The sequence below is a fragment of the Eschrichtius robustus genome, chromosome 8, assembly GCF_028021215.1.
Source record: "Eschrichtius robustus isolate mEscRob2 chromosome 8, mEscRob2.pri, whole genome shotgun sequence".
In the NCBI taxonomy this organism is placed as follows: Eukaryota; Metazoa; Chordata; class Mammalia; order Artiodactyla; family Eschrichtiidae; genus Eschrichtius; species Eschrichtius robustus.
The window spans coordinates 83,056,461-83,071,325 of NC_090831.1; the positions used below are offsets into that span (position 1 = coordinate 83,056,461).

Consider the following 14,865-nt stretch of genomic DNA (forward strand, 5'->3'; position numbering starts at 1 on the left):
TTTAAAAAAATACTTCTCCACAATTGTCCCAAGTAAAGAAAGCAATCCAGAACTTTTATTTTTTAAGTTAGTTTTTCAAATGGGTAGTAATGCCCAAGATACATACTTCAAAAAGTGTAAAAAGGATATACAGTATAAAGTAAGTCTTTCTCACACCCCAGTCTCAGACCACCTGGTTGTTATACATTCTTCTAGAGATATTTCATACATATATATGCATAAGCAGGTATGGGTATACCTATTTTTATATATACCTGTATTTATAGGTATACACATATAATACAAATAAAAGCATATTCATTCTATATACATTTTCTGCTGCCTGCTTTTTTCACTCAGTATAACCTGGAGATCATTCCATATTGGTACATATAGGGCTGCCATATTCCTTTAATGGCTACCTAGTATGCCATTTTAAGGTACAAACTGTAATTTAATAACCAGCTCCCAGTCAGTGGGTTTATAGGTTATTTCCAGCCTTTTGCTATTAAAAACAATGCTGCAGTGAATGTCGCTGTATACATTATTTCTCGTAAGTGATACACTATGTGATAAGATAAATTCCTAGAATTAGAAAGTATACTTAAAAAATTTGATAATTTGCTCATTGCCTTTTATAGAAAGTTGTACTAATTTATATTTCCACCAGTAATTATGAGCGTCTGATGCCTTGCACCCTCTCTGATACATATTTGCCAAACCTCTGATCTTTGTCAACCTAAGTGAAAAATGGTATCTTGGTGTGGTTCTGACCTGTATTGTCTCATTATCGATAAGGTTCAGCACCTTCAAATGTGTTTAAATGCCATTTGTATTTCTTTATCTGTGATATGTTTGACCCATTGTCCATTTTTCTGTTGAGTCATTGCTTTCTTTTCCTGTTAAACAAAGAATTGCTTTATTAATACAAACTATTAATACATACACACAAACTATAAAGTGCTAAGAAATCTAAATATCTAGGTCATAGCAAACAGGTAATCATTTCACAATGTATACATATATCAAATCATTATGTTGTATACCTAAAACTAATACAATGTTGTATGTCAATTATATCTCAATTTTAAAAGATTTTAAAAATAAAGATTTGTTTTTTACCACCTTTTGTCTGCAAGCTAAGGAACTTAATATACATATATTATCTCCTGCTTTATCTTCCCTTTTACCTGACAACTTTTGTTAGTTATATCTTTCTATTTTGCCATGATTAATAGTAGTTATAGTCATTTCTGTTACCATAATTTCATAGGCTCTTCAGCCTTGGTTCTATGGTTAATTCAATACTCACTGTCTTTCTTTTTGCCCTAATTTCTCTCTTTAACTCTTAATTGGCTGAAGTTTTTCCTATGGTAGTATCTTCAATACAAATTCAGGAAACATAATTCTTACATGTTTAAAAACATCTGTCATACTTGCTTTTTGACCACAGTGACAGTTTGGCTGGGTATAAACTTTTGGATCATACATTATTTCTCTGGGATACTGTGGCATGTCTAATATGTCTCCAAAACTATATCATTTTTTCTTCGGATATCATGTGCCTTTTAATCTATAGAATTAAACCTTATTTTTGAAAAATTTTCTTAAATTATATATTTGTGATTATATATTTGAATATTTATTCTCTTCCATTCATTTGTGTCTTTTATTAATTGAAACCATTTATCTTTTTTTGTCTGTCTTCCACATCTATCATTTTCTCTCTAACACTTTTAAATTCTTGGTCCATTTCTGTTTCATTTTATTTATTTTTCTCAATTCTCCATGGTCCTCAGTGTGTTTTCAACAATACCTGTTTTCTTTGGGCTGTTTGTAGTGTGCTCTTCATTTTTTTAAATGGAAGTATAGTTGATTTACAATGTTGTGTTAGTTTCAGGCATTCAGCAAAGTGATTCAGTATATTCAGTGATATATATATGCATATATATTCATATATGCATATTCATAATATGCATATATATTCTTTTTCAAATTCTTTTCCATTATAGGTTATTAAAAGATATTGAATATAGCTCTCTGTGCTATACAGTAGGACCTTGTTTGGTCTTCATTTTTCTCTTTCACTTCTCCCACATTATATTTCATCTCCTATTGCCTTGCTACATCTTCTCCTTATATTTTTCCTTTGTGTCCTTAATTTAAATGGATAACTGTTTCATAAAATTTTTTCAGTTAATAATTTTATGCCTTGTCACTGTTTTCATCTGCTTCACAGCAGTATATTTTCTGATAAGTGTTTTTCATGTATCATCTGTCCTTTGTCCTGTTCCTTTTCCCACTTTTTTTTTTCTAGTTTTCTCGTATAGATCTTGTGCTGGTTCTCTTCACTGTTTCCTTTTATTTAGTATTCATCTTGGAATGATTTGAATTCTTCTTAGACCAGCTATTTGCAGGAGATTTGTTTAAGGAAAAGATCAGGGCAGGTTCTAGACCAGGGAGAGTTCTCTTTGGGTCAGAGAAGTGCTCCTTATGACAGAGAGAGAGAGAGAGAGAATAGAGAGGGAGAGAGGGAGAGGGAGAGGGAGAGGGAGGAAGAGAGGAAGAGAGAGAAAGTGAGAGGCTTTAGGCTGCTCATGATTTACTCTCTCCCTCACCCTTCCTCATTTCTAGCCGTGTACCCACTGGAATGGCTTGTCTTTGCCTCCTTCCCTGCTCCCTGGTGTGTCTAAGGTCCAGGGTCACTCCTGTGCTGTCCTACACACCCTTTTCCATTACTCTAAACAAGTGTTGGTGGGGCTTCCTCACTGAGGAGCCAGAGCTTCTTATATTGGAGAATGACTCTGTGTGGACCTTGTCTGAGGTCTGCAGCCACAGGCCTACTCTCTACAACACCTTATCTAGACCCTGTATTTGATCGTCCTGGGCAGCAGGCAGCCCTGTCTCATTTATTGAAATTCAGGGTTACAGAAATCTAGTTTTTACTCTCTGCAATTGAGTTTATATTTCTGAGATTCCCTTTCCTTCCTATTTTGAAATGGTTTCCAAGAAAAGGAAGGAACAGAGATATTTTCACTCCACCATCTGAAAACCAGAAGACCTCCTTGAACTCAGCTTTATTTTGAAAAGTGTTTTCTAATTTAAAAGACTAAAGCCTCATCTCTGCTGTCCCTTAGGACAAGCGTTTCCATTTCCAGGAAGCCACCATATCCTTAATTTTAAAAATTACATTTGAAAGAACTTTGCTTTTTGGAGAGGACCATAAACTATTTTTGATTTGTTTAATACTTATCTCAAAGCAATACTCATTTGGTCCTCACACTTATGCAAATCAGGAAAGAAGGAACATGCTTTACTTTTTTATAGATGGAGAAATAGATGACCATTAAAACCAGAACTAGAGACCAGTTCTCTCAACTGTCAAACTATTCCTCTTTGATGACAGTGTTTCTAACATGCCAGGTGAAGCTTTTCTCGTGAGCACTGGAAGCTTTGAGAATCCCACATCCAGAATACATTTTATTCCCACACTGATAATAAGGCCTACAGTTGGACAGGAATTTCTCCTGCACTTTTCCTCCCTTCCTATTTTAGTTGGTAATATTTTTCTTTAAATATCATTAAGATAATTATTTAATCTGTAGACACAATTTACATAATGTGCTGCTGCCGAGGTGTGTCTCCATCTTTTGCTTGAGTAGTTGGCATGACCCCTGATATATATGTTTTCTATTTCTTCCCCATAGCAACAGCCAAGCAACAGTATTTGACACTACCTTTGGCCTTGGCAATACCAAGATACCTAAGACACAGTTCCTATCTTTGAACCTTCGAGGAGCCCGTGGTCCAACGAAGGGAGACACACAGACATGTGAAAGGAAATTGCCAGAGTCCCTAGTGCCGTAATAAAATTGGGAACAAAGTACTGTAGGAGCAGTTAGCTCTGACGAAGGGAGAAGAAAATCTGTGCAGAGAAGTTGGCACCTGAGTGTGTTTCAAAGGATTGGTAGAAATTTTCCAGGTGGTGAAGGCCATCACATGCAGCCTGCATAGCATGGACAAAGGCACAGAAATATAAAGAAAAGGTATGTAAGAAAACGTCACAGGTGTGGTGTGGACAGAGGATAGGATGCATAGAATAGAGTGGAGGATGAAATGGAGAACTTGACTCCGTGACGAAGAGCCTTTAGGAAAGGAGTATATGTGAACTGGGGAGTGAAGTCCTGTAGTCTGAAGGTTAAGACCTCCAGTCAGTGTATCAGGCTTGGCTGTCAGTGAACTGTGCTTGCTGCCACGGGCGGAATGTGCCTGGTGACAGAGCTAAGGATGCCTCCTTGCCACAGGTTGTTTGAGATTCTAGCGAACTTCAAACTGGACAGGGGACTGGAGGCACCAGAACTTGGGCCAGCCATCCTGATCTGGCCCAGGCTGGCACAGTATCCCTACTGTGAAAATACTGAAACTAAAATCTAAAGTCTCAGAAGTGAAACTAGAAAAGAAAGAATTTGTCTTGTAGACTTGTTCCCTGTGCCCCCTCCAGTCTGAACATTATTTCCTCAGTGATTCTCAGAACAGCATTTTTAGGAGTATTCACAATCCTAAGTGCAAAATGACCACCTTAGCCTTAGAAAGGAAAAAATGCCCTCCTTATAAAATCCAACATCATAAAATAAATTAAAGAGGTGGTAATTTATTTTATAAAATGACTTATTATTTTATAACATTGATTATGGGTTTCCATTGAATAATAAACTCCTTTTGTATGCTTAAAGCATACCTCGATTTTTCCAAAATTAGACATGCCATTTTTCAGAAGCATAGCTGTTATGTAAAATGAGGCTTACTTATAAATGTGTGATTAGTATCATGTATTTTTTTTAATATTTATTTTTTTAAAGATTTTTTTGATGTGGACCATTTTTAAAATCTTTATTAGATTTGTTACAATATTGCTTCTGTTTTATGCTTTGGTTTTTTGGCCGTGAGGCATGTGGTATCTCAGCTCCCTGACCAGGGATGGAACCCACACCCACTACATTGGAAGGCGAAGTCTTAACCGCTGGACCGCCAGGGAGGTTCCCCATCATGTCTTTTTTTTTTTTTTATCATATCTTTTTAATAAGCCTCATTCTTCTTTTAGCTAATTCAAAGGCAGAAAATAAAAAGACAGGAAATCAATATTTTCTCCTTTAACTCTTGGGAACCACACACACAACGCTTTTTATGGCATTTAGCCATAATTTATTTTATTTTTATTTATTTTGGGCTGCGTTGGGTCTTAGTTGCAGCATGCAGGATCTTTGTTGTGGCATGAGGGATCTTTCGTTGCATTGCACGGGCTTCTCTTTAGTTGTGGTGCGCAGGCTCCAGGGCACGTGCGCTCTCTAGTTGAGGTGCGTGATCTCAGTAGTTGTGGTGCGCTGGCTTAGTTCCCCCACGGCGTGTGGGATCTTAGTTCCCTGACCAGGGATCGAACCCGCGTCCCCTGCATTGTAAGGTGCATTCTTTACCACTGGACAACCAGGGAAGTCCATAATTAAAATGCTTGAGTCAATGATAAATATTATCAATATCACTATTTATATCTTTTTACCTAATACTGTTCAAATATTATAATGAATTCAATTATCTGGGACAAATTTGCATTTCAATAAGAGTCTTATAAAAGGAAACCAATTTCTGAGCTCGTTGTAGGTGTGACTTAGCAGCTTCCATATTAGATTGTGGTTAAAGTGTATCTTGGTTTTAGAACACACACGGACAATCTTCATAAATCCTTTAAGCATTTCAGCAGATAATTAACTATCATATCTGGTCAGGCCTGAGCAGATTCAGCTTCAGGAGCTGCTCTCGAGGCTGGTGTATCTCAGGTGTGGGAAGCCCTTCATATCACCTGTGGGAGAGGTGAATGGGCACTCAGCTCAGTTTCTGTTTCCCTTGTGTGTCAATTCCAGTCCTAAGTACAGTGTGCCATTTTCATGGACCCAGGCTGCTGGAATTAAATGGATCTACAGAAAAAAGAACCTTCTCAGTAGAGGACACAACTTCTGACTGGATGGGGCAGGGCATTTCATCATCCTGGTTGTTCTAGAACAGGGCTTTTCAAACGTCAGCGGGCACAAAAATCACTTGCTGACAAGAGACTCCCAAAGACTCTGATTCAGTAGGTCTGGGGTGGAGACTGTGCCTTTCTTACAAGCTTCCACATTCTAGAGCTACTCAAGGTATGGATTCAGACCAATAGTGTTGGCCTCGCCCGGGAGCTTGTTAGAAATGCAGGATCTCAGGCCCCACCCTAGAGCTACTGAATCAGAATCTGCATTTTAACAGGACCCCTTGGGTGATTCGTCCTCCATTAAAATTGGGGAAACACTGCTCTAGATCACTGTTCCCCAAAGCAACATGGTTTAAGTATCACTATGGAAACCTGAAATGAGTTTAGATGGTACATAGATGAACATTTTATTTTAATAATCGTTAAGTTGATTTTTATTATTACCATCTATTTATGGCAAATAATATTGGTTTTCCATTTATGGTAATAATTTAAAGTTTCTTTTGCAAAATAAACTATTTTAAAGTAAGTTCAGGTGGTATGTGGATGTGACAAAAACTATAAAAAGTCGTATGTTTACAAGTGACTTAACATGGTGCTTAAGAGCATGGACTCTGGAGCCAGACACCCAGGGTTTGAATGCCTGCTCCTCCAGTAATTCACTGTGTGACTTTGGGCAAGTTTCTTAACCTCTGTGGGCCTTGGTTTCCTCATCTGAAGAATGGCGATAATAGTATCTATCTGATTGGGATATTGTGGGGCTTAAACACGTTCATATATGAAAAGTTCTAAGGATAGTGCCTGACACATCGCAAGGGCAGTATCAGGGCTAACTTACCTTACTATAATCTAGAACACAAATGTTCAAAGATTTTTTATCCTGTGCTTTTTATTTCCCCCTACCTTATCCCCTGCTTCCTTGCTTACTCAGATCGACATGCCCCACCTCCCCCAAAAAGCTAAATATTCCAGGAATTTTGTACCATTGAGGAGAGTGAGAGCAGCAACTTCCATTTGGCCAATAAGAGGATGGTCTTCACTTAGCGAGGTGGAGGCGGGGCATGAGAGCTTACAGGTGGGAAGTCCCAGGAGAGGACTCTGCCCAGAGAATTTGCTCTGAAACAATGAGGAAGTGACAACAGAAAGTGACCACTCGTACATCATTTTCACCATAACCTGGAAAGAAGGTTTTTAAAAAATTCCATTATTGTTTTACTTGTAGCTTTGGCAACTTTACCACATGTTTTTCGAGAACATTTTGATGTATGCCTTATATGCTCATGGGCTCTTGGGTTGTGATTTCCTGGCTGCAGGGCACCTTTGATAAATAAATGACTGATTGGTAGAGTGGCAGGACCCTGCTGAAACCACAGTGTGAGAAATGGACCACCTCACGGGCTTCATTCGCCCGCATTCGTGCAGAAGTGAGAAATCTCTCTTCTCTTTTCCTGACTTCATAGACAAAGAAACAAGGGACTCAGTAGGACAGTGTCAAAACATAAAGAGTTGTGAGTGCCCAGAGAACCTTATTTTCAGATTCCTATTCAAATGTATTTTTAGAACCAGCAAAAGATGCTTTTGTCAAATAGTAGCAGTAATCCTTGCTTATATTTTAAAAATAGGCACATTTTCTATTTGTGAACAGCTGTGATCTGACAAACTATCCTTAGGGGAGAAAAGTGATGATGACAAGAGCAACTAGTGTGTAAAATTGTTGACCATGAGTTATTTCTCTCTGAAATAACTCACAAAGCTCAGCATATTTAACTTTTTAACATAAAAAGATAGGCAAGCCCAGTCCACATCTCTCTCCAAATGGGAACAGACAGACCGATCTGGTAGGGAAGGAAGGAGAGCAGAGGGGTTGGAGGAAGAGTTCATTACCTGCACCAAGTGGACATCAGTTCTCCTGCCCCACCCCTACTGGCTCCCTGTAAAGCGGTTGCCCTCTGGCAATCTGTGGGTCCTAGGTGGCCTGCAGACATGTTCTTCTGGCCCACTGGTTTTTAAAAATGCTTTTTGATTTGGTTACCCACATTTCAAAACAGGATTTCACACGAAAATCTGGATATGGGGACTTTGGGGAAAAAATGGGAAGATCTGGGGTCAGTACTGGACTTGCATTCCTACTGAATATCAATCAGCCAGAGCTGAGGGAGCCCTCCTGCTCCAGCCCCAGGTCTTCTCTCCTGTTGGCCGGGCCCTTCCACACTTCTTCCTTCCACTGTTTCCTCACCTCTGAGTCGATACTCACAAGTCAGCTCCCTGCCTACAAGCAATGCTGGGAAAAGGAATTCGTGGGTTCTGGCTGAGGGACAAGGATTCATAATGGGAGCAATTCCTCAGGCATAGGAAAAGTGTCCAAAAATGGTGCACGGCCACAACAAGACAGACGTCCTCCCCTACGCAACGAGGGAGACACTTGCAGAGTAGTGTCATGTCCCTGAAGCCCCTCTGTGGTTCCAGCCTTTTCCTCTTCTTTTCCGAACACACAGAGCCTCCCAGCTGCTTGCATCCTCCTACTTCTGTTATCTTTGCTTATGTGCTACTTCTTCTAACTAGAACCGACTCTTAATAGCCACCTTTCTACCTGTTGAAAAATGCAATAGTTTCTACCAAATATTTATTTATTGTCCCCCTTCCTCGTGTTTGAATTGATGATGACATTTCTTAGCACTCCACACCTCTCTTGGGGCATTTATCCTACCCCACCTTTTCTTATAGTTACTTGTGGCAGTGGAGAAGGTGGTGGTATGATGATGATAAATATAGCTTCAATTAAGTGTCTGCTTTGTGTCAGGACCTGTATTACGTTCTTCATCTACAGTCTTTGTTTTAATTCTGATAACAAACTAAGAGTTAAGCATGGTAGCTATTTTACAAATAAAGAAAATGAGACTCACTTAGGTGAAGTAACTTGACTAAGGCCACACAGCTGGGGAAAAGCAGCGGCAGAAGTAGAACCCAAGTCTGACTGTAAGACCAGCACTGTCCCCCGCATTTGGGGTCTCACGTGGAAACAGTGTTAGTTCTGTTCCTCTTGCCACCCTCCCCTCTAATGGTGTTTGAGTATCTTACCTGCATCTCGATGCTGGTTTTCAGAGTTATTTCATGAGTTGGGAAAAAATATAAAAGCCTTTGAGAATCTGGCTTTTTTTATCCTAAGCATTTTTTAATACACTGCAGAGCAAAATGACATTTTTAAATGTACGGGAGAGCACAAAGCATCAAAGAGCTCATGGGTACAGCCTGTGACTTCCTGGAGCCCTGCATTCTTAACTGTCAGATTTTAACAAATACTTCTCTAGATAATTGCTTAATTATTATATCTGTCAAGAAAAAGCCTTCACAGCCATCAAGTACTAAGTATAAAAATATGCTTTCATCCTGGAGTTTGAAAAATCATTCCTGAGATTTCAGCAAGACAGAAGCCCGGTGGCACATGGTCACTCTCAGATTTGTGAGGATAAAACTAGATGGAGAGCAAAGGATGCTGAGGTTAGGGGGAGCACATGGAAGAATTATATCGATGCTTACCTGTAGGAGGTCCTTTTCACTCGAGAGTCTCTAAAATACTTTGCAAAATGGAAGTAGAGAAGTAATATGATCTGAATTATACCAAGTTAGTAAAACAAAGAAATGAGGTTTTGGATCAGAAAGGCCAGGGCTTTTATGCAGCTCTGGTACTCCTGCTGAAACTTAGTAGAAACTACATAACCTCTCTGAGACAAAATTTGGTTTATCTCTACTATGGAAATGTCAGCATCTACCATCGAGTTGTTGAGAGGATTAAATAAAACAGTGTATTATAAGTACTTAGTGCAGTGCTGAATATATATAGGGGGTTCAAAACGTTATGCAGTCAATCCTAATTATTCATGGATTCCACAGTTTGCTAATCACCTACTCTCTAAACTTTATTTGTAACCCCAAAGTCAATAGTCGGAGGTGACTTCACGGTTATTCACAGACACGCACAGGGAGGGGAGAAGCTCGAGTCGCGTCACGCACACGTTCCCAGCTGAGGTTGAACGAGCAGCACTCTGCCTTCTCGTTCCAGCTCTCACGCTGTAAACAAGTGTCCTTTTCATATTCTATTTAGTGCCATGTTTTTCAAATTATTGTGCTTATTGTTGGTGATTTCGCTTCAGTGGCCTCCCCCCCCCCGCCAGATATAGTACTATAGTGCTGCGTAGTGTTCTTGAACACAGGAAGGCTGTGATTTGCCTTATGGAGAAAATGTGTATGTTAGATAAGCTTTGTTCAGGCATGAGTTATAATATTAATGAATCAACAATCTATATTAAACACGGTATCTTTAATCAGAAACACTAATATATAAAACAAAGTTATATATTAATCAGCTGACAAAAATCTTGTGACCAGAGGCTCACATGGGCCTAACCCTTTGTCTCTCCTAGGAGCAATGGTTCAGGTATTTGCTAACGCAGTGTTCATGGCAACTGTAAAGAACTTAGCTACCATGAATAATGAAAATCAGCTCTAAACTTATGGTTACCAGGGAGTAAGGGGGGGAGGGATAAATTGGAAGATTGGGTTGATATATACACACTACTATATATAAAATAGATAACTAATAAGGACCTACTGTATAGCACAGGGAACTCTACTCAATACTCTGTAATGACCTATATGGGAAAAGAATCTAAAAAAGAGTGGATACATGTATTTGTATAACTGATTCATTTGCTGTACACCTGAAACTAACACAACATTGTAAATCAACTATACTCCAATAAAATTTTTAAAAAATTAAAAAATTTGAAAAAAGAAAAAGGAAAAAGAGAATCCGTTCTATTCAATTTAGTTCCATATTAGGTTGGTTAAATATTAGTGGCTATAACAAATTAACTCCAAACTCTCCATGGCTTAACACAGAAGTTTATTTTTCATGAATGTAAAGTCTAATCAGGTGTTTGGCAGATGGCCTTAAAATGGTGAGTCAGGGACCCAGACCCATTACATCTGTGGCTCTGCCCACAGTAGAACCTTTGCTTCCAGCCAGTGGATTGAGGAAGACAGAAAAGTAGTGTATGGAAAGTCTTTATGGGCCAGCCTAGAGATAGAGCGCATCACTTCTGCCTTCATTCTGTTGGCCAGAGCTTAGTCACATGGTCACACCTAACTGTAAAGGAGGCTGGAAAATATGATCTGTGTGCTGAGGGGTTACATGAATAGTTGTGCCACACTTCTCCTTAAAATTATTTCCTACAGTCATTTTTCTTTGGATAAATGGCAAAACCCTTAGGAAAGAGACATTTAAGTTTTGTAAGTTACTCTTCTGAACCCATTACCATTCTGCACCAAGGGAAGCAAGTCTGTCTGCTCTCATGTGTCTTAGTTAAAAGATAAAATCCTTATATAATGAGACCATATTTTTTCTTGTTCTATTAATACTTGAGCCAACCCTTTATTCCCTGCTGTAAATTTTTGACTGAAATTATTTTGCCACTGAATTAAGGATCATATAAAGAATATACCCAACACCTGCTATGAAAGAAAGTGTTAAAATACAAACAACTGATCATTTATATTTGTTTCAACTAATCTGTGGGCTCACATCCAACTTGTTGCTTTAGCATTCAGCCAGTAAAATGACAACTTTGTCTGACCCTATGTTACTGTGTGTATTAGATTATGTAATAAAAGAATACTGATGCTACCTGGAAGAAGTATTTATTGTCCTCTGAGATCTCTGCCCAATTTTACTATGGTTTTATGCTGTGGACTCTGATGAGTATTTTTTTTTTCAGTCTTTCTGTCCTAGTTTTACTATCAAGGAAAGAGGCAGTGACATAGTAATTATCAAGCCCCTTCTTTCAGGGGAATACTTTATAGGACAGTTGTGGTCTTCTATAATGATCAGCTCATGCACCTCTTTGGAACTCTTAGGAAAACTATCATGGACTCTTTCTCCCCAGAATTGAACTTATACATATATTTTATGCCATTCAAAATGTCTATACCATTTTAGGGGATTCTAAAACAGGCCAGTACCGTATGATCCAGCAATTCCATTCCTAGGTGTATGTCCAAACGAATTGAAAGCAGGGTCTTGAAGAGATATTTGTACACCAGTGTTCATAGTAGCATTAGTCAAGATACCCAAAAGGTAGAAACAACCCAAGTGTCCATCGACAGATGAATGGATAAACAAAATGTGGCATATACATATAATTGAGTAATGAGGAATGAAATTCTGGTACATGCTACAACATGAATAAACTATGAAGACATTATGTTAAGAGTAATAAGTCAGATACAAAAGGACAAATGTTGTATGATTCCACTTATTTAAAGTACCTAGAATAAGCAAATTCACAGTAACAGGAAGTAGAGCAGAGGTTACCAGGGTTTGGAGGGAGGAGGAATGGGGAATTATTGTTTAATGGGTACAGAGTTTCTGTTTGGAATGATAAAAAAAAGTTCTGGGAATGGATAGTGGTGATGACTGTACTTGATACCACTGAATTGCATACTTTAAAATTGTTAAAATGATAAATTTTATGTTATGTATATTTTACCATAATTTAAAAAAAAAAATCACTTTGTAAAGAGTCTGGACGTGAGAGCCTGATAAGCCTGGCTGGGTTCCAATCCCAGGTCTACCAGTTACCAGCTGTGTATGACTTTGGGTAAACTACTTAGTGTCTCAGAATGTCATTTTCCCTACCTATAAAGTCGGGAATAAACTACCGACCTTAGAGGATTGTTGTGGAAATTAATGTGATTAGCCTGCCACATAATAGCCACTATTTAAAAAGGTAAAGAAAACTAGTATATATTAAGCAAGCAAAATCCAGTGGACTGTGTTAAGAATAAAGTACCACTTTACATAATTGCTTTTTGCCTCTAGGAGATCAGAATAGTAACACAGAATAATACAGGAGGGCAGCAAGTGAGTCTGTGGAGCCGCCCCAGGAGCCAGAACTGTCACATCCCCTCCTCTTCTACCTCCTGTTGCAAACAGTAAAGGCCCTTCGTACAGTTAAAAAAAAAAAAATAGAATAATACAAATGAAGTAGGATTTTAGCATTGAAGAAACAGAGGTACAGGACTTGCTCCAGCTTTCCAGTGACCAGAAGGACAGAAAGAACACAAAATTACCCTTGCCTAAGTCTGAGGTTTATTTCTGTTTCTGCTTAAATTGTTTTTAGATTCTCTAGGTTTTCCTCATTTTTGTAAACTGTTGGGGATTTTCTGCAGTATAGGTTTTAAGTATTTGCAGTGTGTCTTGATATAGATTTTAAAACACAAATCCATATACAAACCTATGCATACAAGCACACGCTCTACAGAGCAATGCCATATTTATCTGGAGATCAGACATCCTACAATATTAACTCTTTGGGACATAACCATTTTTGCAGAATCATGCCCCAAAGCCCTCCGTGTAGCAAATACCAGATATAAAGTCTTTGCTGAGAAGTGTCATGACCCCACGCAGATGACTGTATAGAAACAACAACAGAAAAACAGCAAGCAAAGTTAAGAGTGACAGCAGAGAAGGAAGCAGGAAAATAGCTAATGCCTGTATAAGCCTGGCTGGAGGCTGGCAACATGAGTAACCGTTGAGCCTGCCACATTCAGAAAAGGTTAAATTTCATTCCATTTGCTCTGCTTAGGAAAATGGGGGTATGTGCAGAATATTTTTAAATTGCATCCAAAATGATAAAAGTTTAATGCTTAAAGAGGTAGACTCTTACTTGCAATACTCATTGGAGTGAAATGTTGCTATTTATATATTAATATGTTCTGTTTATATTGAGACATAAATAGCTAAATTTTATCAGTTTTGTCACCTAATTCTCTCTAAAATCTGGCTATTTCTTTCAGTCTCCAGCACTTGACTGCCTGCCTCACAGTGAGCACTCAGTATTTATTGAAAGAAGAAAGAATGAATGAATGAACAGACAAGTGAAGGAATGAAACTACCTATAACATTTGTGTGCCTGCATGACGTGTATTACCTGTGCGTGAATAAAGACATCCAAGTTTAAACTCACCCTTTTCTCCTTTCCAGAGCAGAGACCATTCTCCTGGGACCATTCCTAAGGAAGAAACACCCACGCTGTGACATATGCCACTGCCACCGCCACTGCCACCTCTGCCTCCACCTCCCCCCAAGCTGGGGCCTCCTCCGCCTCCCCCACCATCAGCGCCCCCGGTAAGACCTGGGTTTTTTTTTTTCAGTCTGGTTTACTTGAATACACTTGAGCAGGTTTTAAGTGTTCAGAATCAGCCACCACCCAGCTCCTCTATGGCAGGCGGCATCTTTGGTAGCTGGCTCTACGGCTCCAGGGTCTAATTCCAAACCAGCCTGGCCAGATATTTTCCTCCCCGTTCCTTGGCAGCTCCCACCCTCTACCTCAGCGTCATCTACATGATTTCTCTTCTAATTCCTGCTGCTCGATACAGGCTTCCCGAGTCTCCCTAATCGACTCTTCCATCTCACGGGAAACCTCAGAGGGGAGGGAGGCCACGATGAAGTGCATAGCCAAGGAGGCGTGCTCAGAGTCAAGTTCCAGTGTGTGATCTGGATGGTGCTAACAGTAGCTTGGGCTTCGGTTGCCAGGTTCTGGGACCAAGTAAGAGGCGTGTCATATGAAATGCCACAACGAAATATAAATCTCTAAATGAAATCTCCCTATCTGCCCAAGACTGAATTCAGTCTATTTCGCTTTGTGTTGTCTCTCTTGGTTTAATAGTTTGGTTTGGGCTTAGGAGAGGCACAGAGAGTGGTTATTTTATTTTACAACAGGGCTTCTCACCCTTAGCACCATTGACACTTGGGGCCAGGAATAGAGCCTCACCCGCTATCCTGCCCCCGGGGTGCACACCTCTCCACA

General features: G+C 39.2%; 1 protein-coding gene across 1 annotated transcript in view; it reads left to right on the forward strand.

Annotated features, from left to right (window-relative positions):
- Positions 1-14,150: 14,150 nt before the first annotated feature.
- WIPF3 (WAS/WASL interacting protein family member 3) overlaps positions 14,151-14,865 on the forward strand; it is a gene marked incomplete at its 5' end in the record, with an annotated part of 59,679 nt that continues 58,964 nt past the window's right edge. Inside the window, one exon of the mRNA XM_068549811.1 lies at positions 14,151-14,183. Within this exon, the coding sequence (XP_068405912.1) occupies positions 14,151-14,183 (33 nt within the window). The remainder of the gene's footprint in view (positions 14,184-14,865) is intronic.